Source organism: Nothobranchius furzeri, chromosome 1 (assembly GCF_043380555.1).
Source record: "Nothobranchius furzeri strain GRZ-AD chromosome 1, NfurGRZ-RIMD1, whole genome shotgun sequence".
Lineage (NCBI taxonomy): Eukaryota > Metazoa > Chordata > Actinopteri > Cyprinodontiformes > Nothobranchiidae > Nothobranchius > Nothobranchius furzeri.
In genome coordinates this window covers 91,418,505-91,444,099 of record NC_091741.1, presented here as the reverse complement: position 1 = coordinate 91,444,099, position 25,595 = coordinate 91,418,505, and the positions used below count along the sequence as shown (strand labels likewise).

At 40.9% G+C, this 25,595-nt stretch overlaps 2 protein-coding genes across 2 annotated transcripts; one reads left to right on the top strand and one right to left on the bottom strand.

Moving 5' to 3' along the window:
* Positions 1–1,891: 1,891 nt before the first annotated feature.
* Positions 1,892–2,983, bottom strand: LOC139071135 (uncharacterized). Its single transcript, XM_070553855.1, has 4 exons — positions 2,936–2,983; positions 2,807–2,859; positions 2,524–2,733; positions 1,892–2,461 (listed from the first exon to the last, which is right to left on the bottom strand). Exons 1-4 carry the CDS (start codon positions 2,959–2,961, stop codon positions 1,968–1,970), a joined length of 783 nt encoding a protein of 260 aa, XP_070409956.1. The 5' UTR covers positions 2,962–2,983; the 3' UTR covers positions 1,892–1,967.
* A 10,895-nt stretch (positions 2,984–13,878) lies between these two features.
* Positions 13,879–14,976, top strand: LOC107382064 (uncharacterized). Its single transcript, XM_015954052.3, has 4 exons — positions 13,879–13,940; positions 14,017–14,069; positions 14,139–14,348; positions 14,410–14,976. The coding sequence occupies exons 1-4, from the start codon at positions 13,915–13,917 to the stop codon at positions 14,898–14,900; spliced, it is 780 nt and encodes a 259-aa protein (XP_015809538.3). The 5' UTR covers positions 13,879–13,914; the 3' UTR covers positions 14,901–14,976.
* The last annotated feature ends 10,619 nt before the right edge of the window (positions 14,977–25,595 follow it).

The following is a 25,595-nucleotide window of genomic DNA, read 5'->3' as shown; positions in this document are numbered from 1 at the left end:
CATTCAGAAAAAAACGAGGAGTGAAACATCTGCAGCTGGTAGTCAAACAATTGTCCTTCACTTCACTGGACATGTTTATGTGAAGATTATCATTATTAATTTATTTCTCAGAATAAAACACACATTTTAAAAAGGCCTATAATAAATAAATATAATTTAAATAAGACATTTTAGAACAACAAAACATAAATGAGGAAATATTAACAGGGTTAATATGCTCTACCAACATGTAAATGTTTCAGTCTGAAACTGCATACGTTTATTTCTCCAGATTCTCAAGTGAGCAAGGTCGGCTGAGCCGATTTATCTCTACTGTTATCTCTACTGGCCCTGAAAGCATGAGCCGATGTCGATGTTTACATTCCAAAGAGGACAGAGAACCTCAAATCAACTGTCCAACTGCTTCACACTGAATTTTGAGTGTGCAAACTACATTTTTAATTTAAAGCATTCACCTTTTTTTTTTGTTTTATATTTTCATTCAGCAGTTATTTCCCCAAACCTTTCTGATTTCTGCTTCAGCCTCTTGGCTGATAGAATATTGTCTTACTTGAGAACAAGGTCTGTTCTAACATGTATGTTTTTTGATACGACCTTGCCGTTTAACCCAGACACAGAGGAACGTGAAAATCTTTGTCAAAGCATTTAAAAGCTCCCAAGCTGGGAATACATGAAGAATTAAACCAGTTTAAACTTTTAAAATGTAAATTCCCTACAGCAGCTTTAATCTGCTGTCTCATTTTACTTCCAGACAATTTCTCCCCTTGTTCTGATCACAAAGCCCACTAATCGGAGATCTGAACAAGTTTCTACATTTGACAGACGCCAGAAAGATTCAATTGATGACAAACAATATTTTTAGTGTTCAAAATGCAGTTTTGAATTCAACAGGTACTGCCCACCAATGTATGTTCACCCGGGTGCGATTGTCATCCGCTGAACTCCCTTGTCTTATTTTAAAATGTCCGAGACAAAGATTTAAAAAACAAAAATAAGGAGATAAAATGCAATTTGACAGTAGTCACTAGCAAAAACACAAGGCTAATAAAGTAAACCAAGACCTGATAGGATCAACAGGGAAGGTAATAGCCACAGGAACTAAACAAGTATATGATAAAGCTGGAAGAATACTAGCAGAAACCTGACGAAAATACTGCTAAAAAAATGACCTTTAGATATACCTTCTGTAGGGTCCTGCAGTTCCGCAAAGCACTTTCACACAAATGCTGGTGATACCTACTGCTGCACAGAGACAGACTAGGCTAAACACAGATTCCAGTCCCTTCAATCACCAGGTGGTTCAAACTAGCAACCCTGTACTTGCACTTCAGTTCTGCCACAGTTGCAGAAAATTTTTTAGACAGAAGGGAAACCTCAGATCTGGAATAAACTTGAGGATGAATTTAGTGTAGGACAGTGGTTAAGAGTACAACATGCAAGGGATTTACTAATATAAGGCCTTGCTGTACAGCTGACATTTAGTGCAGGGTTAGAGTTATTTGGTGTATCAAAGTAATGAGCTTTCATTACAGCTGGGGGGGGGGAATGCATCACTAATGTTAGTGTAACAAGATTGAATATATTGACATCTTTTCCAGTAATTCAGGATCCATAGCTAAGGGTTTTAAGAGCTGACATTCAATCATTTTCTTTTATGGTAAATCTGAAATGGCACTAAGTAAAATGCAATGAGTTTCCACTTGGTACATCCTTTGAATATCTCACTTAATTTGTAGTCCATAACTAGCGTACAGTATTTTTAGGTTTTATAGTCTCCCCATGTCATAAGTCAGAATTTATGATTCATTCCTACATAAACACCTTTTTGCTTAACATGCTCTTCCCCTCAGTTTCTCATGTCTAAAGTATTGTTAAAAATTCAGACACTTGCTCACTTAAAATATAGTTTAATTTCAAGGACAGATATTTGTACTAGGTTGGCACAGAGTTTTCAGAGAATACTTGACTCAACTTCTTGCTTTCTTTGGTGGCTTTGGGAAGATTTTCTCTTGCTGCCCATAATCAGGAGTGGATGAAGTCTCAGGAACATGCTCCTTCAGGTAGTGGATGCTCTGGTAGTAGTCATTGCCCTTCTCATGGTTCTTGCTGAAGGTGGTGTAGGTGCCAGTAGGGTACAAGCCATACAGGAGCCTGTAGTCAAAGTATGGAGAGGCTGGGTAGAGATAAGGGCTACCCCAGAAGACTCCACCATAAGGCATAGGGTAACCAGGAAGTCTTTGTCCAGGCCCCATGCTGGCAGCTGGGTAGCCAAATTTTTCTGTTTCATGCTGGTAGTTCCCAAGTTCAGCTTCCTTCATAACATTTGAAGTCTCCCCAGACTGGAGGACTGGTCCTGATGGTGCAGGGTTTTGTGGGAGCAGCATGCTGGAGTCAGCAGGAGTCTTTGTGTTGGCCAAGCCTTCCTCAGAGAAGATATTAGGAGCAACGGTCCACTTGGTTTCTGGAGACAATAGATCAATTATACCATTTGTTCAACAGCATTTGGCAAACTATACTTCATACCTGGTAGACTGGACCCAGGACCTCCAGCTTCATATCCTGCTGGAAGAGTTCCAGCTGGGTATGCTGCTTGAAAAGGTACAAAAGCACCAGGAGGGAATCCCTCTTGAGTAGAAGTACTGTACAAGGGTGCATAGCGACCAGCGGCTGATCCCTGTTGAGGACCAAAGTCATCTCCTTGGTAACTACTGCTCTGGCCATGGGATTTGGAGCCTAAATGTAAAACCAAGTTAGTAATAACCAGAGTTACCCAAAAGTTATTTGGCAAGAGTAAACAGATCATTACCTTTAGATGGAAATCCATGTGTATGCAGAATCAGCAAAGCACAGAGGGAAAACCTGAAGGAAAGGATGATAAAATCATGAGCAAGTATTTTTCAACAGATTCATTAAGACAAGCATCACTGTAACATACCCCAGGAAGGCCTGAACAGTCACCATACTGAAAGTCAGCTGTGTGGAAAGTGAGCATGGGAAGGGTTTATATATGCTGCCAGAGACCAGCCCTGACCAATCAGAGCCTAATGAGTAAACAACACTCAGCTGGAGAGTTCATTAATCATTCAGATTATCTAGTTAAAAAAAATGTCAGATATAAAAATCATTATATTTGATTGCTGATGTTTATCAGTGTTAAATTGTATTCAATAGAGCTCTGAGAGCAGAGAAGCTCAGTGTCAGTAAATTATTTCTAAAATACATTTAATTGCTGCCAAAACTGACATTTTCACCAACCATCTTAAACTTTCACCTTTTAGAGCAAAATTATCAACTAAACTGTCAAAAGATGCTGTGAGAGGTTTTACTTCTTTGTTTCTCTTTTAGACACAAGTTAAATAAAGTCCCCTAAAGAAATTGTACTACTATTGTACTGGCAAGTGTACATTACATACACTGTAAAAGAAGAAGCAAATACATATGTTTTCCTAAATAAGACTTAAATATCTATAACCATACCCCTTGACTCAAAGAAAAGCCTGAGACTTTAATAGCCCTTCGTTGATGCCAAAGCTGTTTCAGACAATTCGCCGCAATATTTGTTGTTCTGCTCCGGCCCTCCAAACCGATAAACTGCTGTGATTGGCATAACACAATACTGCTAAGAAAGAAAGAAAGAAAGAAAGAAAGAAAGAAAGAAAACAATCTTTTATATAGTGCTTGTCAAGGTAAAAATCATGAGGCGCTTCACAAAAACTAAAAATTTTAAATATAAAAAGATTTTTAAAAATGGTAAAAAATATGTTTCAAACGACAGGATAGAGGGAAATCAGTGGATCCTGAGAAAGGCGGAATAGGTTGAAAGATCAGAATAAGGAGAGGGTGATGATGAAGGTCACGCAAAAACCAGATGAGTTTTCAGCTGCTTTTTGAAGGAGATCACTGAGTCCACTGATCTCAGGCTCAGGGGAGAGAGTTCCAGAGTCTGGGGGTCACAGCAGCAAATGATCGGTCACCTTTGGTCTTTAGCCTGGTGCGCTGCACAACCAGTAGGCTTTGAACACTGGACCTCAGGGACCTGCTGGGGGTGTAAGAACTGAGAAGATCACCAGTGTATGATCGTGATTGTTAAGGCCCTAAAGACCTGGGGTCTCTTTTATCAAACATTGCGTAGAATCCTTACTAAAACCGTACTTAAGCTCAGCAAATAAAATTGTACTTACGCCAAGTAGGTTTGTGATCTATCAAACATTGAGTACGCACAGCTGCACGCAATCTCTGCTTCATAAATCGGAGACTAACGAGAATGTTTCTCTGCTGCATTTTAGTCACATCCCGCCCTCAGCACGCCCAATTACTGCCATAAATAGTCAGTGCAAAGTGTCTTGTGGATCTCATGCACATACATAAACCGGCTGCTGCAGCGCTCCGCCAATGACATGGCGAACGTAGATCAAGGCAGATCAAGGAAGCGCAATTTCACAGAAGCAGAAATTAAGGTACCTGTGGGTGAGGTGGAGAAATAAAAGGAAGTGCTTTTGCAAAACAAATAAGAGAAAATCCACGGAGTGGCACAGCATTGCTGAAGCCGTCAATGTTGTGAATTCTTCAGAGAGATCTGTGGCGGATGTAAAAAAAATGGTCCAATCAGGTTTTGATCCCCAAACTCCCAGTTGAAAGTCACATGCACTAACCAGTCAGCCAAACAGACATCTTCCCTGTACAACTAACCAGGGCGCATCATTAATCAGGTCACAGTGACAGGACACACTGTCACAGATGCATGACATTCTGTCTCAATCCATCTCCCTGCTGATATTCTGCATTCCGTAAGCAGCAGAAAATTTGCTAGCTGTGCTCTCATGAAGAAAACAAGAACTAACCAAGCAGCAAGCAGGAGGTGAAAATGCAGGAACTGACAGGTTACAGAAAATTCGATGGTGATCTGAAAAAAATATGTAAATGTCCTCGCAACAAACACTGTCAGCATTTAAACCCAGGGTAAAAACAAGGTCAAGACAGCGCCCCCTGGTGTGTGTGTGTGTGTGTGTGTGTGTGGGGGGGGGGGGGGTCAGAAACATGCTCAGTAAAGCTAAAGGAGTCCATGAGGCTGGGGAAGCTCATGACAAAGTGGTCTGAGGCATCATCAACGTGGATGTTGAAATCATCAACAATTACCAGTCTGGACAACTTCACAGTGGAGGATAAAAAGTCACTAAAGTCCTGAAGGAATTAGATCATTGAGCAGGAAGGACTTATTGTTAATGGAGCAGGTATCTAATAGAGCCATGCTGAGTGAGGTGGAGAAATCAGAAACTGCTGGAGTTGGCGGACGTAAGTTAGCAGGATTCAATCCACGGCGTTTATAAAAGCCACTTTTGGAGGGAACAGGAGGAAAAACCACTGAAGAATGAGGATAAACAAACCTTAAAAAACTTGGAAAGAGAAGCCACGCCACATCGCGGCCTGGTGGGAATGTGGAAGTGGCGCTCAGGTTGCCAAACAAAGGGCAAGAAGCTAAAAGATCACGCTGATGTTTACTAGATAAACCATGCTTTAAGAGAAGTCTTATTTTCACCTCGATTCCTGCACGCTTACCCCTTTTCTTTTGACGTTTTCCTGGGATTGGATAAACATCGCTGGAGGCGTTCGGGTAGGAATCAGCGTTTGGCTCTGGGCGAGTCAGCTGCTCGTGTTAACAAATAGGCAAATAATTCCTTGGCACGTCTTGGGCGATTGCAGACAAAAGGAAGGACAAAAATGTCTGGCGATCACAGGAGATGGTAGCCGGGACACTACCAAAGAAGATCACAGACAGAAGTAAGGTAGAAAGGAGGAGGTAAGTAGAGAAAAGTTTGAAAAAGTGGCCGGTGATCGCGGCTAAACCAAGCACAGGCACCATCTTGTTACCGACTTGGAAGCAACACCAGTGGTTGAACAGTTGAAGTTTCTGTGGAGCATGGCTAGAGATGGCTTCTGCTATGGTCTGTCTAAGTTTCTAAGCTAAGCTTGAGTAGCACCAGAATTACACAACTTACCAAAAACATGCATGCTGGTACAATTTTATTCTCTAATGCTTCATTTCTCTGTCTAAAGTGTGACAACTGATAGATGTAAAGGATCTAAGTTTGAATGAAATTTTTTTAGGTAATGAAACATTTTTACTACATTGATAAGCATGACTGCATTTTAAATCACTTGCTGGTTAATGGTGTGTTCATGTTTGTTAACTTTTATGCATTTTAACTGAGGAGTTAAACTGTAAACATCTCTTTTTGGCTTTAAATATTGTTCCCCTTGAAAGTGAACAGCTGCAATAAAGTGAAGCTTTTAAAGGCGATCTTGTTGACATCAAGCAGAATGGAATCAGTTGTGTGATGGTGGAACAGGTACAGCTAAAAAAAACAGAATATTGTGCAAAACCTCACACTCACTTCCTCCTTAACCTTAAAGCATAACTAAATGATAATATTACTAATTATGATTATATTTAATATTACCTTATCTGACTTATGGTATGAAGGGTTGGGGTAATACTATAAAGACCATTATATTTATTTCAAAAAAGACAAACCAGAATAGTTCACAGATTGGATTATAGGGTGCACACAAACTCACTGTTTTTGAAAGCAAATTAACAAAAATTATAAGATCTGGTTAAATATAATACAGCTCTTATCCTGTAAAAACAATGAGTTAATTTTGCCTTGGGCCCCCAAAATGCCCTAACCTTAACCCATTAAGCAGTTTAATAGAATTCAATAGGATACCGACTGCAAATAATATATAGTGGGGTGTGCGTCTGCGGCAGTGAGGCGAAGTCACCAGAGCACAGGTGCTTTACTGCAGCAGAACATGTCAGGCAGGAATGAAACACAGATCGTACCAGAGAATAGTCTTGATTGAATGGTCTTGATTCGGAAAAGGGTAGAATGCCTTCTCCGGGTCAGAGATGAGGTCCTGCCCCAAGTGGAGGAGTTTAAGTATCTCTGGGTCTTGTTCACGAGTGAGGGAAAACTGGAGCGTGAAATCGATAGGCGGATTGGTGCTGCATAGTGATGCGGGCGTTGTACCGGTCTGTCATGGTGAAGAGAGAGCTGAGTCAGAAGGCGAAGCTCTCAATTTATCGGTCAATCTACGTTCCCACCCTCACCTATGGTCGTGAGCTTTGGGTAGTGACCAAAAGAATGAGATTGCGGGTACAAATGGCTGAAATGAGTTTTCTGCACAGAGTGGCTGGGCTCTCCCTTAGAGATAGGGGGAGAAGCTCGGTCATCCGGGAGGGGCTCGGAGTAGACCCGCTGCTCCTCCACATTGAGAAGAGCCAGTTGAGGTGGCACGGGCATCTGGTCAGGATGCCTCCTGGACGCCCCCCTGGTGAGGTTTTCTGGGCACGTCCAACCGGGAGGAGACCCAAAGAAAGACCCAGGACACTCTGGAGGGACTATGTTTCTCGGCTGACCAGGGAATGTCTTGGGATTCCGCCAGAGGAGCTGGCCCAAGTGGCTGGGGAGAGGGAAGTCTGGGCCTCTCGCCTTAGGCTACTGCCCCTGCGACCCGACTCCGGATAAGTGGATGAAAATGGATGGATGGACGGACGGACGGATGGATGGAAGGATGGATGGATGGATGGATTTACTGCTTTTTTAATCTGTTTTACGATATTTTTATTGACGCATTGTCTGCTGTTTTACTGTGATTGTATACATCACCTTGGGCTTCTGCAAAGATAGTGGAAGGTGCTATAGAAACAAATGATGGCACACTGTGCCAATGCACAAAAATCCTTCTCAAGGTGCTTTACAAAGCAAACTTCCAACTGATCCTGCTTCAGTGCATTGAATACACTTCATTATTTTTATTAATTTAAAGTTTTTAACCCTCTGGAGGTAGGCATTGCAGATTTGCAACAGTTAAAACCTAACTACCTGGTTACTCCACATACGTATTTCATGAGCATTTTTTAACTCAGAAGTACCCCTGAAGGACTTAGTTGTTTGTCCTTTTATCAAAATGTATTTTGAGCCTGAGAGGGTTAAGGAAACCATGTGCCTGATTGGTGGCTGATCAGCTAATATGCATGAAACCTATTAAGCTTATCTTGAAGTATTTTTTCTTGTCTGAGTGTAATGAATGTTTTTGTAGAAAGTTAGAAATAGAAGTAAGTAGAAAGTGTCTCAGGTCAACTATCAGGGACCCCTTTGAGCTCCTTGAGAAAATGTGTGCATTGCATGCAACATCTAGCCTTTTGCAACAACAATACAACAATGTGGAGACATCTACAAATTAAACATCCTGATGTCTACTTCAGTGACAGAAAAACTCACCCCAGAGCTAAATCAAGTCACAAATCTGTGGATGGTATGTGCATATTTACAATCAAAAATACTTTGGAAATCCTAGAATAAACTAGGCTATAATATTTAAATACACATTTGAGTTAGAATAAAGGTTTACTATACAAGATAAATTCACATAAGCAGAATAATTATTAAATAATCCATGAAAACATTCCAGTTTGAGTCATACCAAAGACTTTAAAACTGCAACCCAATGCCTCCCTGCTTCATACTCAGCATTAAGGGGTTGGATTGGGGAATTAAACCACCAAATAGTTCCTGAACGCAGCCATTGCTTCAGCTCACTGCTTCAGCTCACTGCTCCTCACAGTGATGGGTCAAATACAGAAAGGTAATTTTATCACTGTGTGATGATGACTAATGGGAGTTTAACTTGACTTTACTGAATTCAGCATTTTGAAATTAAATTTTTGACCACCAGATGTCACTGCGGTGTTCCACAAGATCAATTCTTTATCCAAAAGAACACTGATGAAAAAATATATTTTTATAATAATGACTTAGCTAAGTCATATTTATGAGATTTATAATTTTTTTTATTGAAGTGGCAGGAATGGGCTTCAGTACCGTTGCTTTCTGCTCCACGTTTGGATACGTGATCATCTTTGCCCAAATCTTTAACTTCGCTGTATTTTTAAAAATGTCATTCAATCATTGTCAGAATTAATTTGGGTCTTTAAGTCATCAATGCATTTTGTAGTTCATTGTACCAGTTTTTACTGCCTTAGTTATAGTCATCTTAAATTCTGTATTTCCTGGTTAGCCTTTTTTCTACTGAAAGTACTGAGTTGTTCATTGTACTAGTTTCACAACTTTAGTTTTTGTCTGCCTCAATATTCCAAGTTTTAGTAATTCCTCCTTGCAACCTTAATTTTTTGTAGTTTGTTGTAACTCCATGTGTGCCCTCTTACCTACTTAAAAAATTTAAATTCTGTTAGTTTTCAACAATGTGTTTCTGTAGTATTGCCAGCTTTTACTGCATTAGCTTTAGGCTCCTTTCACCTTAAGCTTAATAAATGTTTTCACTGACTTAGTCATTTTTGGCTGGCCACATTTAGTTATCTTCTCAATGTTTTATTGATATTATGTTAGTTTTCTAGTGTTAATCTTCAGTGATTTATGTTCATGTTTGTGTTTGTTTTGTCTGTTCTTACTGCTGTAAAGCACATTGAGTTGCTTTGTGTAGGAAATGTGCTATATAAATAAAGCTGTCTTGTCTTGTCTAAAGCAACTTATTAAAAACTAGAAATCCTGTCAAACATTAGGAAAGAAATTGGTGATAAAAGGCAGCCTTAGAGTCCAATTTTCACCAACGGTGAGCCTCACTTACTGGTGGTAATGCAGACTAAGCTCCGAGACCGATCCTACATCATTTAGGCTTTTATTTTTGTGTTATTTTGAAATCCCACATCAGATTGGGTTTACATTGTTGAAGGTTAAGTAGATTAATTATAATATAAATCTAATGTGGATGTGTGAAAAACTTTGAAGTTTGCAGAACTAAAGCCTAATATCACCATCACTGAACTGATTTTTGCTTTTTGTTTGTTTTTGTTTTGAAACCCTGAATCAGATCAGGTTGGTGATGGTAATGTGGGTGAGGTGTAGTATGAATGAATGTGAGTCAATGTGTAAATAGCCTTCTGAGCACTGAGCGCCTCGTGATTTTTATCTTGAGAGGTGCTATAGAAATGATATTTTCTTCTTCTTCTTCTTCTTCACTGGTGCCACCGGTCCCTCTGACGGGTTAAGTGTCTTGCCCAAGGACACAACAGCAGCATTCTCTGTTCCGAGCCAGGATCAAACCTGAACCTTCCAGATACTGGACAACCCACTCTACCTCCAGAGCTACTGCTGTCCCCAAAATGTAAACAACATGGACTTATTTTTTGTTTTTGTTGCCTGCTCATCATCACCCCAGCAGAAAGGGGCAAACTCTGGGAACCGGTGATGGATGTACCCTTTGTGCAGCAGTACCGGGACCAGAGTGAATAGGGTGTGTATGGGGAGCGTGAGTGGGTGTCTAGAGTTCATTTTGTAAGTCTTGGGTTGTATGTGTGAGCATGAGGGAGGGAGTGTGTGACTGTGTATGTCAGGTGGGGCCTTTGACTCCTCCCCTCTCCTGGGACTTCTTGTGCTACTATACATCTTCGCCTACCCTCCCCCTGCCACATTTGTTGAGGAGTGTGGTGCCTTGGTCTGTCTGAGTGTTCGTGGCTCCCGGGTCAGGGGGTTTAAGATTTTTGGAGTCTGCCTGATCGATCCCAGTGGCTGCCTGGTGGGATCTGAGTCCCTGGCCTCTGTTGGGTCCCCGGTGGGGCTGGTCGTCCCTGGGTCCCGGGTCGCTGGGTTCCAGGCTCGGTCGGCATGAGGGTGGGAGGCTGCAGGCGGGCCTATGGTCTTGCCCGATACCTCTCGGGACTCTGCCAACTGCTGGCTGTGACCCCCCGGGACAACCTTCTGTGTCTCGGGGGGGGGGGGGGGGGGGGGGGGCTTTTCTGGTTACAGTCTCCCTGGGGTCCCTGTGCTCTGGGGCAGCTCCTGTATCTCTGGGACTTGGAGCTCCTTTCTGACATGGTCTGGGGACCGAGTTTAACCCAAGACATACAGAATCACTCTCTCACAGAGATCTCAGGTAAAAAATAATGTTTATTTTAAAACGGGAACTGAAGGTGCACCGGTAAAGATCAGTGGAGGCTGAAAACGGGAGCACAGCGTCTGAGGAGGGGAGAGCAGAGAAACAGGTGAGACCAGGGAGGTAAGTCTAACTAGGAGGGTGGGTAGGTTGGGTGCCCTGGTGAGTCCACGAGGAGGGCGTCCAGGAGAGGGAGCAAGAGGAGAGTGGGCTGACGAGGAGGGGAGGAGAACAGTGGGGGCTGCATCCGGAGGTCCTATGGGCACAGGTGAGTAATCCAGGGGCGGCACGGAAATCCAAGAAGTTCTCTCAGTGGAGTCACAGGAAACCAGAGGGATAATCCAAAGGAGTTACTGAAGTCCAAATGTAATCCAGAGGAGTCACAGAATAAATCCAAGGCAATCCAAACCTGGGAGACAGGTAGGTAAAGGTAAAAATTCCAAAAGGTACTCAAAAAATCCAAGTAATCAACCTAAAGTCACAAAGGGCTGGAAACTAATAAGTTGTAGTTAATCATCCAGCGAAGTGATGTGTTCTCCTCCTCCTTATATAGCTGGGCCCGCTGATTGCCAATGCGCTGCAGCTGGAGCCTCCCTCTCCTGAAACACAACAGCTCAGAGATGGGAAAATGAGAGGAGTACTCACCCCGGCACATGACACTTTCATCTCCTACACATCTTTGGGGGACAGATATGTGGCCCCTCACACTCTCTATCGGACCCTCCTCTGGAGAAACCTTACATATACAAGTGCATGAATGCACACAGATGCTCACATGGTGCTCTCATAAGTATGGAGTTGGGCATTTTCAACACATGTCTTAAGGCTGTGGTTGGCACTAAATGCACTGTGATTTACAGTGTGTGATTGTTCAGTAAAACAATGTTGATTTCGTATTTCACAAGCTTTCAAAAAACAATAACAATAAAGTTTTAAATATCAGGCGTGACATTAAAGCAGAAGCTTTGATGCTCCACCTGAGAGTGAATCTGTAAGGCTTGTCACCAGCATTCAGACATCAATTCTGTTTGTTTAACAGCCAGACAGGACACAGGAAAACACAAAAAATAAAAAAAGAGTAAAAACTGGAGAGATATTTCAAGTTGATGGGAGGCTTATTCCAAAGCCCTGCACCTTTCACTGACAGAGTAGTCAAAAGTGATTAGTCTGTGACCATGCTGTAGCTGAGTAGGACAAAACTTTAGGCTTTTATTTTCCTCTTTGTTTTTATAAAAAAGAAAATGGAGGTGGTGTAGTATTAATCTGTTTAATCTGGTGGTTTTCTTAAACTGGGTATTTTAGTTTGAACGTGGATTGTTCACACGCCTCATTTTGAATGCAGCAACTTTCACACATTCCAGGTGTATTTCCATCTTTTCTTACTCACCATTTACAATGGGACGGTTGTTTTATTTACCGTAACGTGTGTTTAAAATGTCCTGCAATAGAGAGAAAGAATTGAGACAGGTGTCTCACTGCAACACTTGAAACTTCTGGTTGTACTTCACTTTAAAAACTGACATTTCTAATGCTCAGAATCAATGTCTCAGTTTTGGCAACAATGAAATTCATTTCTGGACTAATTTACTGATGCTGAGCTGCTCTGCTCTCAGAGTTCTATTATAGACATGGATCAACATCAGCAACTAACTACAAATGATAAATATTTAACATCTGGCATGATTTGAACTAAATAGACATTTCTCTGAATGATCTGCGAACTCTCCAGCTGAGTGTTGTTTAGGGTTAGTAGGGTTTAGGGTCCTCTTTAGGGGACTTTATTTAACTTGTGTCTAAAAGAGAAACAAAGTAAAACCTCTCACTGCATCTTTTGACAGTTTAGTTGATAATTTCGCTCCAAAAGGTGAAATTTTACATCGGTTGGTGAAAATGTTAGTTTTGGCAGCAATTAAATGTATTTTAGAAATAATTTACTGACACTGAGCTGCTCTGCTCTCAGAGTTCTATTATAGTAAACTCAGTTGGAAACCACATATTGAATATATCAAACGGCTATTGCTATACTTTATAAAACTAGTGATGTACTAAATAAAAAAGCCTTGTTTTTGATTTATTGCTCTTTAGTTATGCCTTATTTGCCTTACTGTGCAGAGGTTTGGGGAAATGCAGGTAAAACGTGTGTTGAGACTGTATTTAAATCACAAAAAAAGGTGATTAGAATAGTTAATAAATTGGGATACCTCGAACAAATCCATAATCTATTTAGTCAAACTAAAACGCTAAAATTAGGAGATATTATTAAAATAAAAGTTTTAGAGATTCTTCATAAAGTAGTTAATAATAATATCCCAAATTGCATAAAAGTTTATTTCAAACCAAGAGATGATCATTATAATCTCAGAGGTGTATTTATGTTTGAATGTGTAAAAGCCAGAACTAATGTGAAATCAAGCTGTGTTTCCATTGTTGGTGTGAAATTGTGGAATGAGTTAGATGATGATTTGAAGAAATGTACTTCTTTACTAAAGTTTAAAGCAGGTGTAAAGTTTCACATATTTACAGGGTATGAAAAGTATGTATAGACATTAATGAATTTTCATTGTGGTTATTTATATTGGGAAAAATAGAAGAAATGTATATTGGTTATGTACCTTAGGTGGAAAATAGGGTAGGCTAAAATAAGCATTGCTTCTGCCTATTCCTGTTTTGGTTTAAATTCAAGTTGTTAATATTGTTGTTTTGTTTGAAAAGAAAAATTTTATGTTAATGCTATAAACCAAAATAAAGAAGAAAAAGAAATACAATTTAATTCTGATAAACACCAGCAATCAAATATAATGATTTTTATTTCTGACATGTTTTTAACTAGATAATCTGAATGATTAATGAACTCTCCAGCTGAGTGTTGTTTACTCATTAGGCTCTGATTGGTCAGGGCTGGTCTCTGGCAGCATATATAAACCCTTCCCATGCTCTCTTTCTACACAGCTGACTTTCAGTATGGTGACTGTTCAGGCCTTCCTGGGGTATGTTACAGTGATGCTTGTCTCAATGAATCTGTTGTAAAATACTTGCTCATGATTTTATCATCCTTTCCTTCAGGTTTTCCCTCTGTGCTTTGCTGATTCTGCATACACATGGATTTCCATCTAAAGGTAATGATCTGTTTACTCTTGCCAAACAACTTTTGGGTAACTCTGGTTACTAACTTGGTTTTACTTTAGGCTCCAAATCCCATGGCCAGAGCAGTAGTCACCAAGGAGATGACTTTGGTCCTCAACAGGGATCAGCCCCTGGTCGCTATGCACCCTTGTACAGTACTTCTACTCAAGAGGGATTCCCTCCTGGTGCTTTTGTATCTTTTCAAGCAGCATACCCAGCTGGAACTCTTCCAGCAGGATATGAAGCTGGAGGTCCTGGGTCCAGTCTACCAGGTATGAAGTATAGATTCCAAATGCTGTTGAACAAATGGTATAATTGATCTATTGTCTCCAGAAACCAAGTGGACCGTTGCTCCTAATATCTTCTCTGAGGAAGGCTTGGCCAACACCAAGACTCCTGACTCCAGCATGCTGCGCCCACAAAACTCTGCACCATCAGGACCAGTCCTCCAGTCTGGGGAGACTTCAAATGTTATGAAGGAAGCTGAACTTGGGAACTACCAGCATGAAACAGAAAAATTTGGCTACCCGGTTGCCAGCATGGGGCCTGGACAAGGACTTCCTGGTTACCCTATGCCTTATGGTGGAGTCTTCTGGGGTAGCCCTTATCTCTACCCAGCCTCTCCATACTTTGACTACAGGCTCCTGTATGGCTTGTACCCTACTGGCACCTACACCACCTTCAGCAAGAACCATGAGAAGGGCAATGACTACTACCAGAGCATCCACTACCTGAAGGAGCATGTTCCTGATACTCCATCCACTCCTGATTATGGGCAGCAGGAAAAAATCTTCCCAAAGCCACCAAAGAAAGCAAGAAGTTGAGTCAAGTGTACTCTGAAAACTCAGTGCCAACCTAGTACAAATATCTGTCCTTGAAATTAAACCATATTTTAAGTGAGCAAGTGTCTGAATTTTTAACAATACTTTAGACATGAGAAACTGGGGGGCAGAGCTTGTTTAGCAAAATGCTTCAAAAATGGTGTATATGTAGGAATGAATCATGACTCGTGATGTAGGGGAGACTAAAACCTAAAAATACTGTACGCTAGTTATGGACTAAAAATTACGTGAGATATTCAATAAAGGATGTACCAAGTGGAAACTCATTGCATTCTACTAAATGCCATTTTAAATTGCCCCTTAAAGAAAATAATTTCATGTCAGCTCTAAAAACCCATAGCTATAAATTCCATATTACTGGAAGAGATATTTCCAATATACTAAATCCCTAATTGTGTTAAACTCACATTAGTGATTCGTCCCCTGTACACAATAAATTACAAAGTTTATTAGAGATCTGAGGTTTCCCTTCTGTCTAAAATTTTACTGCAACTATGGCAGAACTGAAGTGCAAGTACAGGGTTGCTGGTTTGAACCCTACCTGCAGTCATGTCCTTTGGTCAAAATACTTAACCTGCCTTACCTGGTGATTGAAGGGACTGGAATCAGTGTTTAGCAGAGTCTGTCTCGGTGCAGCAGTGGGTTTCACCAGCATGTGTGTGAAAGTGCTTTGCAGAACTGCAGGACCTTACAGAAGGTATATCTAAAGGTCATTTTTTAGCAGTATTTTCCTGTCAGGTTTCTGCTAGTATTCTTCCAGCTTATCATATACTTGTGTTTAGTTCCTGTCGCTATTTTCTTACCTTCCCTGTTGATCCTATCAGGTCTTGGTTTACCTTATTAGCCTTGTGTTTTTACTCCCAGCATTTCATTTTATCTTCTGTTCCTTCTGCTTTCTGGATTTAGGTTATTCTGTTTCTGTGGCTTCTGTTATTCATCCCAGTGTTGTATTTCCTAGCCTTCCAGTTTTTAGTTTTACCGTATTTTGCTGCCCTTGGCTCCCCATGTTATTCTGTTGTGTCGGATTAGTTGATCCTTATTTTCTGGTCTTCAGTTAATGTTTATCAGGTTCTGTTTACCCTCGTTTAGGGTGACCATATTTTCATTTCCAAAAAACAGGACAGGGGATCTGTGCCTATGACGTCACACAAACCATGTTGGGACCTTTTTTTTTCCCAGGTGTAAGAGCTAAAATTAATATCAGATTCTGCCAATTAAAGGACTAAAACAATTCATATGTAAATATTTTGCATATTTATTTGATTGTTTATTAATGTGCATTGTCCTGAATAAAGAATTGAATTGAATATTTATTATATTTATTGCAAAATCTCATTTTTCTGCTGCTTTAGTGCTGCAACGACATTATATTAATTAGATATATATTTTGTTTAACTACAGCATCGGTAAAACTTCCTGTGCACAGATTATAAAGGATGCTTGTTTCAGATGCAAACATTAGACGATAGGATCAATGAAAAAAAGTTGTCACAGACTCCATTTTACCTGTATAAAACAATAAGTTATACACATGTAATATTTATACATTTATTACAATTCAGATCACCTTCAAAACTCAGTCACACACGCAGGGCTGTTTCAAGGCATTTTGGGGGCCAAGGCAAACCAGAACACCCCCCACCCCTATAACTGGCTCCCCAGAAGCTTTTGTGTAATTCCTACCCTGTATTAGTTATACAGTGACATGTTCTAATGTTATCAGATGAAAAACAAAATTATCAGACTTGCTGTCTCATCTCTAAACTTGCAAAAGGTAACAAAACCATTTGAAAGCCACTAAATCTGCCTACATTTTACTTTTCAACACTTTGAGGATGTACCGTGCGCTGGACGCAGCTGCCTGGAGCGCGCCAACGATCAGAGCTCTGCCGCTCTCTGTGCTCTCCGCTCAAAAGAACCCTGAGAGTCTACATAAATGATGCAATATAGGTAGAAACCTTTTTCCGTCTCTCCCCGGATTTGCAGGATATCCAGCTCCCCCATATTTTGATCCCTGCTCTTGGATGAAAAACCAGACTTTTTCATCAATACAAGAAGCCCCCCTCCCACCCCCACCCCCCAGGCCAGAGAGTGAAAAGTGGAAATGTCTGGGGACAACAGGACATATGGTCACCCTACCCTTGTTTAGCCAACCTGCCTGTTTTGTCCTCCCTCCTCAGTATTAGTTACACCTGTTCCCTTGTTTCACTTCAGAACCATTTAAACGCTGTTCGGTTCACTGTTGGTTTAATGTGATTTTGTTCCTGTGATTTCCTTACCTCTCTTGGATTCTGTACCTTTACCTGCCTGTTCCAGCCATGAGTTTTAACAAACAAGTTTTTCCTCTTTCTGCTTCCTGGAATCCCACATTTGGGTCCTACCTCCATTAAAACATGACATGCATTTGTATTGTCGCAGCTTGACTACTTTAATGCTGTGTATGCTGGTGTGAGCTCAGGTGCTATTGCCTGCCTTCAACTTGTTGAGAATTCTGTGGCGAGATTCTCGTCTGGAGGGAAGAGGGAGCATATCACACTTGTATTGGCCCAACTTCACTGGCTCCTGGTTGAGTGTGGGGTTGGGTTTGTAGGGTTTGGTAAATTGAGTGCTTTAAGAGCTCAGTATACACATTACCTCTACTTACGACCAACAAGCTGTGACACTCTAAATATAGAATATCAACCCTGCTTGGACTTTACTGTGTTTATCAGAAGATTCTAGTGTTCTTTGTTTATTAAGGGATTGTACACACTTTGTTTTTATTCAGAAAACAGTCAGGTTTATAAAAGTAAGAATTTATTTTACCAACAATTAAAACATGACAAGTTAACTAAGCATTTACACTTCAGAGAGCTGAGTTCTGGATGTAAAAGAATGTGGTTTGTGTTAAGCTATGAAGTTGATTAATATCAAAAGCACATCAGACGCTATCTGTGTGTCTACTTCACCCGTTTTGGAGACCCTCTTGGTGGATCCGAAGGTCAGAGAGGTCAGATGGCCTCTGGCACCGAAGGGCTGTAGGATACAGTGGCACCGACTCTTCAGTCCAGAGATGTCTCGGGTCACGACAGATGGATGGAACCGCGCGTCTGGGACTCTTGGGGAGTCTAAACAATATCAGCTTGTTCTGCAGGAACTATTTGCTGTATCAGCTTTGCAGGTGCAAAAAGGTTTTGACGACGTGTCAAAAGCTTTGATGGTTAAAGAGGGTTTTGCTTCAGATGGCCGATCTGAAGCTTTCTCTAGAACTAAACAGCTGAGCTGAACTGAACTAATGAATCACCAGAGTGATCTGGTTTTAATGTTCTCATGTTATGATTTGTGTAGCCAACCAGAGGTTGACAAGTTTGAGGAATATGTCCAAGAATCTCAGAAACACGCCTTCTTTGATACCGGATGCTCTGATCTGGGTAAAGGACTATTTACGTGTCATGAGCTTAACTTAACCTTACTTTGTCCTTGTGTGAGTGCAAATGGTTATGACCTCGTCACATAAACATGCCGAAACATATATCACTGTAATCATAACATAACATTCATTTCAAACTTCAATCATTGAGCACAGATTAATGAAACATTTCATTATATTATAAATATTATAAGTAGCAATAAACAAACGTTTATTTAATGATTATCTAGCTTATAAGTTGTAGAAGTTCATATCTGATTTAGGAAATCATTCTTTGATTTAGCAACTAATCCGGCATGAAGAATCCTGTAGGGCGATAAGGATGGACCTTGAGAAGAGAACATTATTGTTGACAATTAGTTATCTGTGTTCAGAGCTGCAGGCTCTGAGCTCCAGCTGATGGGATGAAGGCAGGCTGATTTAAAGGGAACACATGCAGTCTTGTGTCTCCTTTTTGACCAGATGTTGAACGGTCAAACTGTACCTAAAAATTGACCATTGCTGGACGTTACATAACCCCCCTGTGCAAGGGCACGGGGTCCTGGCGGAAACCACGGGTCGTTGAACAATCCCAGAGGCTCTTAGGACTCAGTCGAGGAAGCAAAGGTTAGTTCCCAGGAAAAGGCCTCAGGAGTGAGAAAAGCAAACCCCCACACCAGAGAATATTCAATGTAACTCCCGAACTTGAAAGGGTAATTCCACTTAACACAACCCTCAGGAAGGAAGCAGATGAGCAGGGACCAGACCAGGCTCCAGGCGAACCATAGAACTCCAGCAACCACGGCAGGAACCACAGGACGTCCAGACCCACACGAACCGGACCCTCAGGCAGCAGGCTGCCGAATCAGGCGATGGTGTAGAGAGGTCCTCCCAGGAAGCGACGACCACAGGCGAAACCCAGGAGAGGAGAAGAGCACACATGCAGGGCACTTGAATGTAGACACACATAGATTGCATCTGATGTAAAATAAAAAATAAAAAAAGAGTAAAAACTGGAGAGAGATTTCAAGTTGACAGGAGGCTTATTCCAAAGTCCTGCACCTTTCACTGACTTGTCAAAAGTGATTAGTCTGTGACCATGCTGTAGCTGAGTAGCACAAAACTTTAGGCTTTTATTTTCCTGTTTGTTTTTATTAAAAAGAAAATGGAGGTGGTGTAGTATTTATCTGTTTAATCTAGTGGTTTTCTTAAACTGGGTATTTTAGGCCCTAGGCCCGGAGTGGCTAATCGGGAGGGTCTGGAGAATTCCCGGTGGGCCGCGCGATGTTTGGGCCGCATGGGCCGGTGCTCTCGTTTTTGTTTTTCATAATTTTATTTTTATTTTTTGGTGCCGGTGTTCAATCATGGCAATGAGGCCGCCGGGCTGATCTCATACGCTCCTCCCGGTTGTCTCTGGCTGGCTCTACCTGCAGGCTGCCGCTCGTTATTTTTTTTCCCTGTATGCGCATGTGCGCACCACGTGACACGCAGTTTATGGAAAGATGGAAAGTAGAAAGAGAAGGTAGAAGGCAAGAATTAAAAAGAGGAAAGCGCTGGAAACAGATGCAGCTAAATGTGCAAAAATGAGCACCTTTTTTTCTCAAACAAGCTCGCAGTCTTTAACTTCAAATGAAGATATAACGGGTAAGGCAAGTCAAGATCAGAATCAGAATCAGAAAAACGTTTTCCCCGCGGGGCAATTAAAAAAAATAACAGCTCTATGTGAAAGTGTCCTAAAATGCTAGATGAGTCAGCATTGATCAGAAAGCGTGTAAAAAAGTAAAATGAATGCTGAATTGTGACCATTTTCACACAATGTGATTTAGTGTCAGAAGAAGAGCCAGGAGCCAGCAGTGAGGGTATTGCTCCTGTTGGGATAGAAGGTGAGCCAACTCATGTGCAAACAAGCAAACATCAGTTTCATTATAATAATTTTAATGTCCAAATAATCGCTGTGACCTGTTGTATTTTTATTAGTAAGCCCACAACAGATAGCTATTAGGATGAAAGTAAAATGAAATAAGCCTGCATATTTTGCCATAGAAAATATTTTAATTGGTTACAAACTATGTGTTTTCCATATCAAATGTGCTAAAGCTTTACAGATGATTAGTTTAATTGTGTGAGGTGCAGGCGAGTCTAGGGAAACTGGAAAAAGTGTGAAATGGAGTGCTGAGTCTACTATGGTTACAGAAGCAGGGGAGATAAAGAGGAGGCAGGTTACAGCCTAGAAAACATCACTGTTAATCATGGCAATGTCTTAGAATTAATTCTACTTTTGAGTAAATATGACATTTGCTTACAACAACATGTAAACACTTGCATAGACAACAGCAAGAAACAGCATGAAACTGGTGCCAAAGGCAGAGGGTCTCTAGTTACACTGCTGTCAAAAGACACATTAGACAAAGTTGTGGATGTCATCAGCCAACTGATAAAAGCAATCATAGCGGAAGAAGTAAGACAAGCGGGAATGTTTTCAGTCCAAATTGACACCACACAAGATGTCAGCAGCAAAGACCAGTGCTCCATCATCATAAGATATGCAACCGATGTCATTCATGAAAGACTGATTGCTATGGTAGACTGTGAGTCATCTACAGGGCAGCATTTTGCAGAGCTCCTGAAAAAGGTTTTACTGGAACTGAATATTGATATAGGCACATGTGTGGGCAACTCCACAGATGGTGCAGCCAATATGCAGGGACAGTATCGGGGGTTTTCTGCACTGCTCTCTGAGCAGTCCCCAATCAGATTCATATATGGTGTTATGCACATCTTTTGAATCTTGTACTGGCAGACACAACAGGCAGTGTTGTTGAAAGTGCAGCCCTGTTTTCACTGCTTAATGATATAGCAGTTTTTCTAAGAGAGTCATACAAGCGCATGCAGAGGTGGGAAGAGATGAGTCAGGACAAGCATCACAGACGACTGTGCCCAATAGGGCCAATCAGGTGGTGGGCTAAGGATCAGGCACTAAGTAAAGTGTTTGGGTGCTTTAGGAACCCTCAGGGGGGCTTGTTTCATGAAGTTCTTATGACATTACACACCATTGTAGATGACAGAACACAACAGCCAACTGTGAGGGCCAAGGCAAAAGGATTCATTGAAGGCCTTTTGAGGTATGAGACGGTGCTCACAGCTCAAACTTTCCTTCGCATTTTTGAGCAAACATCTCCTCTTTCAAAGTACTTGCAGACAAAAGGAATGGATATTATTACAGCTCAACGTCTGGTTGAAGGGACAGAGGAGGGTCTCAGGGAGTGTGCTAGGGACTTTGAAGGAGTTAAGTGTGCAGCTGATGAGTTTGTGAAGTGGGCAAATAGGAAGTTGCAAGAAGAGGAAGAGTGTGAGATGGTAGTGCAGACTGCCTTTCCTGAGAAAAGGTTCAGAAAAAAGAAAAGAATGCAAGGAGAGCTCACAGAAGATGAGCATCTAGGATCAGCTGATATGAACTTCAAGGTTAAAGTTCACAATGTCATTGTGGACACAGTGACAGACAGTATCCATAGAAGGTTTTCTGCCAATGCAAAACTTTGCTCAGATTTTGTCTGGCTAGACCCTCAGAACTTTGCTCACATGAGGGAAAATAGACTCCCTGGCTCAGCTCTGGAAGAAATAAGCAAATGTCTGCTTAAATTTGACAAAAGAGATACAGTTGGCACATTATGTAGTGAACTCTACAACCTTGCATGTCAGTGGGACAGACTAAAGATGTCCCCTCTGGAGGGTTATACTGTCAGGACAGCTGGTGCAATGTCACAAGGAAGCGAGCAGGATCCTTCAATGGCACAGCAGGATGCTGAACTAGAGAGCAAACTTTGTTCTTCCTGTAAAAACTGTGTCATTTGTGTTCATCTCATCCTGTCTCAGTATAATCTGCTAACTGATGCCTACCATGTGATTGGACTGGCCTACAAGTTGTTATTAACACTGTCCATCACACAGGTATCCTGTGAACAAAGTTTTTCTATCATGAAGTTCATAAAAAACAGACTAAGGAGCACTTTGACCCAGAAGAAACTTGAGGCCTTCATGCTCATGTGCACTGAGAAAGAAATTCTCATGTCTTTGGACAATGATACAGTAATAAACAAAGTCGCAGAGACCAGTGCACTTCTCAAGCGTTTATTATTGTTGTAGGTTGGGCATGTGTTTTTGAAACTACTATGCAAAGGGAAAACAAGATAATGAAGAACCTTTTTTAGGGGGTATAATGGCATCATTAGAACATTATCTTATACTGTGAATTGCAAACTTGCAAAAAACAGTGCAATTTTTTTCATTCTTTGTTCATACTGATTAGATGTCTGTGAACACTAATTGACTGGTATTTGATTTAGCAGAAAAAGACAATTTGATGTTGTAAAAAGTGTTATAGAGCTTATTTGTTAAAACTAAGTTGTGGTGAAACTGTTTTCTTACAGAGAAAAAAGAAACTAGTGCTAATAGAAAGTGCAACACTTTATTGTATTTATCACTATTTGAAATCTATATTTTCATTTATTATTTTATTTCATTTTAAAGGTTTGAAAATCTCAGAACAGCTGTTTGAACAGAAGGTAGGTTGTTATATTGTTAGAGAAAGTGTTGTAAAGAACAATGTTGGAGACGTGCACTTATGTTAAAATTAACCTACATTGTAAAGCAACTCTTTCTTGCACTGAATTACAAGGCTTTACAGAGTAGTGCTTTTGTAGACTATACATATGAAGTTGTAACATGATTTTAATAATAAGTCGTTAAGTGGGCCGGTCTGGGGTCTGAAACTCCAGGGATGAAAATGTGTCCCACTCAAGCCCCCACAATGCCGCTCAGAAAATGGTCCCATCCCGGAAGTAAGAAAAATTGCAGTTCCACCCTCATCCGCTGGGGGCTGGTGCCAGAAGCGAGCAAATCCTCATTGACTCCCATGTTAAAAATGCCGATTTCACAGCAGAAATAAACATGTTTACAGCCTGGTGCCAAAACATGTTTTTTGTCTAAATTATCTAGTTTATACTCATGACAACTCTGAGGGGGGTGAATTTTTTTCTCACTCTTCTGTTTAAGTGTATTGAAAGCCTAAAATTCTGTATAATTAATGAGCATCCGACACACGTGACCGCCGCCTCAGACCCACGTGACCACAGAGCTAGCTCCGTGGAAAGGCCTCAGTACAGCCTCGGTCTGGCTTGGAAACTGCTCCGGCATTTTGAGTCTCTGTGTTTGTGTATTCTTCTTTGGATATTATTGGTGCAATTGTTGGACAAAATGACTTGCAGTGGTATTAATTGCACTAATAGAGCGTCCAAGGAGTCTCCACTTCATTTTTTTCGGTAAGTTAAAATCTATATTCGTATTTTATGTCACTGCTACCTTTAAACTAGCTGAGTTTACCGAAGTAGCTAGCTAACTATCAGTTTAACATGTAGCATGTACTGTTTAACCATGAAATTTAAATGTAAAATACGGTAAAATAATTAATAGGGCATATTTAGATGGGTAATAGGGTAAAACCCAGTGCATTTAAGATAAAAATGGGTTGAAATATGACGGAGCGCTAAGAGGGAGACTTCTGTGTCCATTCTTCCATCCGGTAATCCCCAGCGGTCAGGCCGGGCAGCCTGGACGATCCGGCGCCTATTTGCTGCGCCTAGCTGCTGCGCGGTCTGACCGCTCGTGGAGTTTTTCATGTCTGACTTTAACCGCATCTAATACTGTATTACGGCGTGAGCGCAACAGCGACAACTTAATATCGATGTGTAAGCAGCCTGAGTGGTAGGGTGTTTTCATCTGAACCCTCCAGCAGGCTATGCTGCACTATTGACGTGTTAGCGCGCGGCGCTAACAACTTAGCAACGTGACATGTCTCTGAGAAAGCGTAAAACACGGACGCTTCTTCTGAAGCGGAAAATAACACCTCTTCTTAAGCAGAGCAGGATGTCGCCTCGGCTCGTTCACGGCCGAGCCGGACTGAGCTCGATAACATTGACCAAGCACAGCCACTGGGTCGTTGTAGCTGCCACCAGGCCTGCTGAAGGAACTCCAGCGGGTTTCATCAGACTCGTAAAGTTTCTTGTTTTTGCTGGGGATTTCTGTATTTTACCGCTCCCTCCTGCAGTCTTCCCCTATTAAAATTTAAAATGTGTAACTTTATGTATTGTGATGAATGACTAATATTCATGTTAAACTGAAACGTTAGGCATTTATGGGGAAAAAACAAAATAATAAACATTATACAGATGTCAAATAAATCAAACTGTAATTAAACTATATATTTTCAAAGTCATATAGACAGCATGATGGTTTGTGTGATCCGCGCGGTTTCACTTACACCCCTTTAATGATCAGGCTGTTTTTTATTATTTTTATCAGCTGATAGCAGTTAAAATTATGGTAAAAAATAATTTTATCTGTTTTTGATAACTTAATGCCCAGGAAGAGCATCTTCCTGGGCATTAAATATAACCCAAATGTTTTATTATGAGCAGATCTGATGAAGGTTTAGACAAGCAGTCTGCAAAGTAAAACTTGTTTAGAGTCCAAACTCTTACTAAAGCTTTTGAAAAGAAAAAATGGTTGAATTTTGAGAAATATCCACAACAGGGGAGCGAGACCTCTGAAAAATGTATATTTTCTCTGAATTCATAGAATAATGTGAAGATTCTGGGAAAAGTTGGGATTCTGAGATTAAAACGTAAATCTTTCTAATCATAATTCTGGCAGTTTTTGTGTCCTTCTGCTGTGGAAAGTCGTGCAACATGAAGATACTGAGAAGATGCTTACAACCTGTATTTTTATTCCATCCATAAATAAAATCATGAGCTATTTTTTTAATCCAAATTTGATCCAAAGGGCCATCGTTGGTTCCAGACCCGTTCTAGAACATTCCTCTAATCTTAAAGTCATCATCAGTTTCTTCCTTTTAACAAATATTTATTTGTTCAAATATTTAATATTTATAACTGGAATATTTGTTCCTCCCTCTCCCACTGCAGTTAGTCCTGTCCTGCAACCCTGTTTTTGCAGCTTAGTGAAGCCAACCATCACTAACCGGGGGGTGGTTTTGGACCCAGAGATGCGGATGGACTCCCACATTAGCCAGGTGGTTAGATCCTGCTTTTCCCGGCTTCGCCAGCTACCAAAGATGAAGTCCATCCTGAAAGACGTGTCATATTTTCTCCCCAAGCTGGACCTGACCGTCATGTATCGGTCCAAAATAGTGTGATGATATTGTGTTTTTGTACATAACAGACTTTTTAACAGACAAATTTGTCGCATTCTCCTACACCTCTTCACGGGCTCGC

What these genes read in the sequence shown, in the direction of transcription:
- LOC139071135 (XM_070553855.1), bottom strand. Translation starts at nt 2,961, where the DNA reads ATGGTGACTGTTCAGGCCTTCCTGGG. An exon ending in ACTGTTCAGGCCTTCCTGGG is followed by an intron (nt 2,860 to 2,935) that starts GTATGTTACAGT and finishes CCTTTCCTTCAG; the next exon opens with GTTTTCCCTCTGTGCTTTGC. An exon ending in ACATGGATTTCCATCTAAAG is followed by an intron (nt 2,734 to 2,806) that starts GTAATGATCTGT and finishes TTTTACATTTAG; the next exon opens with GCTCCAAATCCCATGGCCAG.
- LOC107382064 (XM_015954052.3), top strand. Translation starts at nt 13,915, where the DNA reads ATGGTGACTGTTCAGGCCTTCCTGGG. An exon ending in ACTGTTCAGGCCTTCCTGGG is followed by an intron (nt 13,941 to 14,016) that starts GTATGTTACAGT and finishes CCTTTCCTTCAG; the next exon opens with GTTTTCCCTCTGTGCTTTGC. An exon ending in TCCTGGGTCCAGTCTACCAG is followed by an intron (nt 14,349 to 14,409) that starts GTATGAAGTATA and finishes TATTGTCTCCAG; the next exon opens with AAACCAAGTGGACCGTTGCT.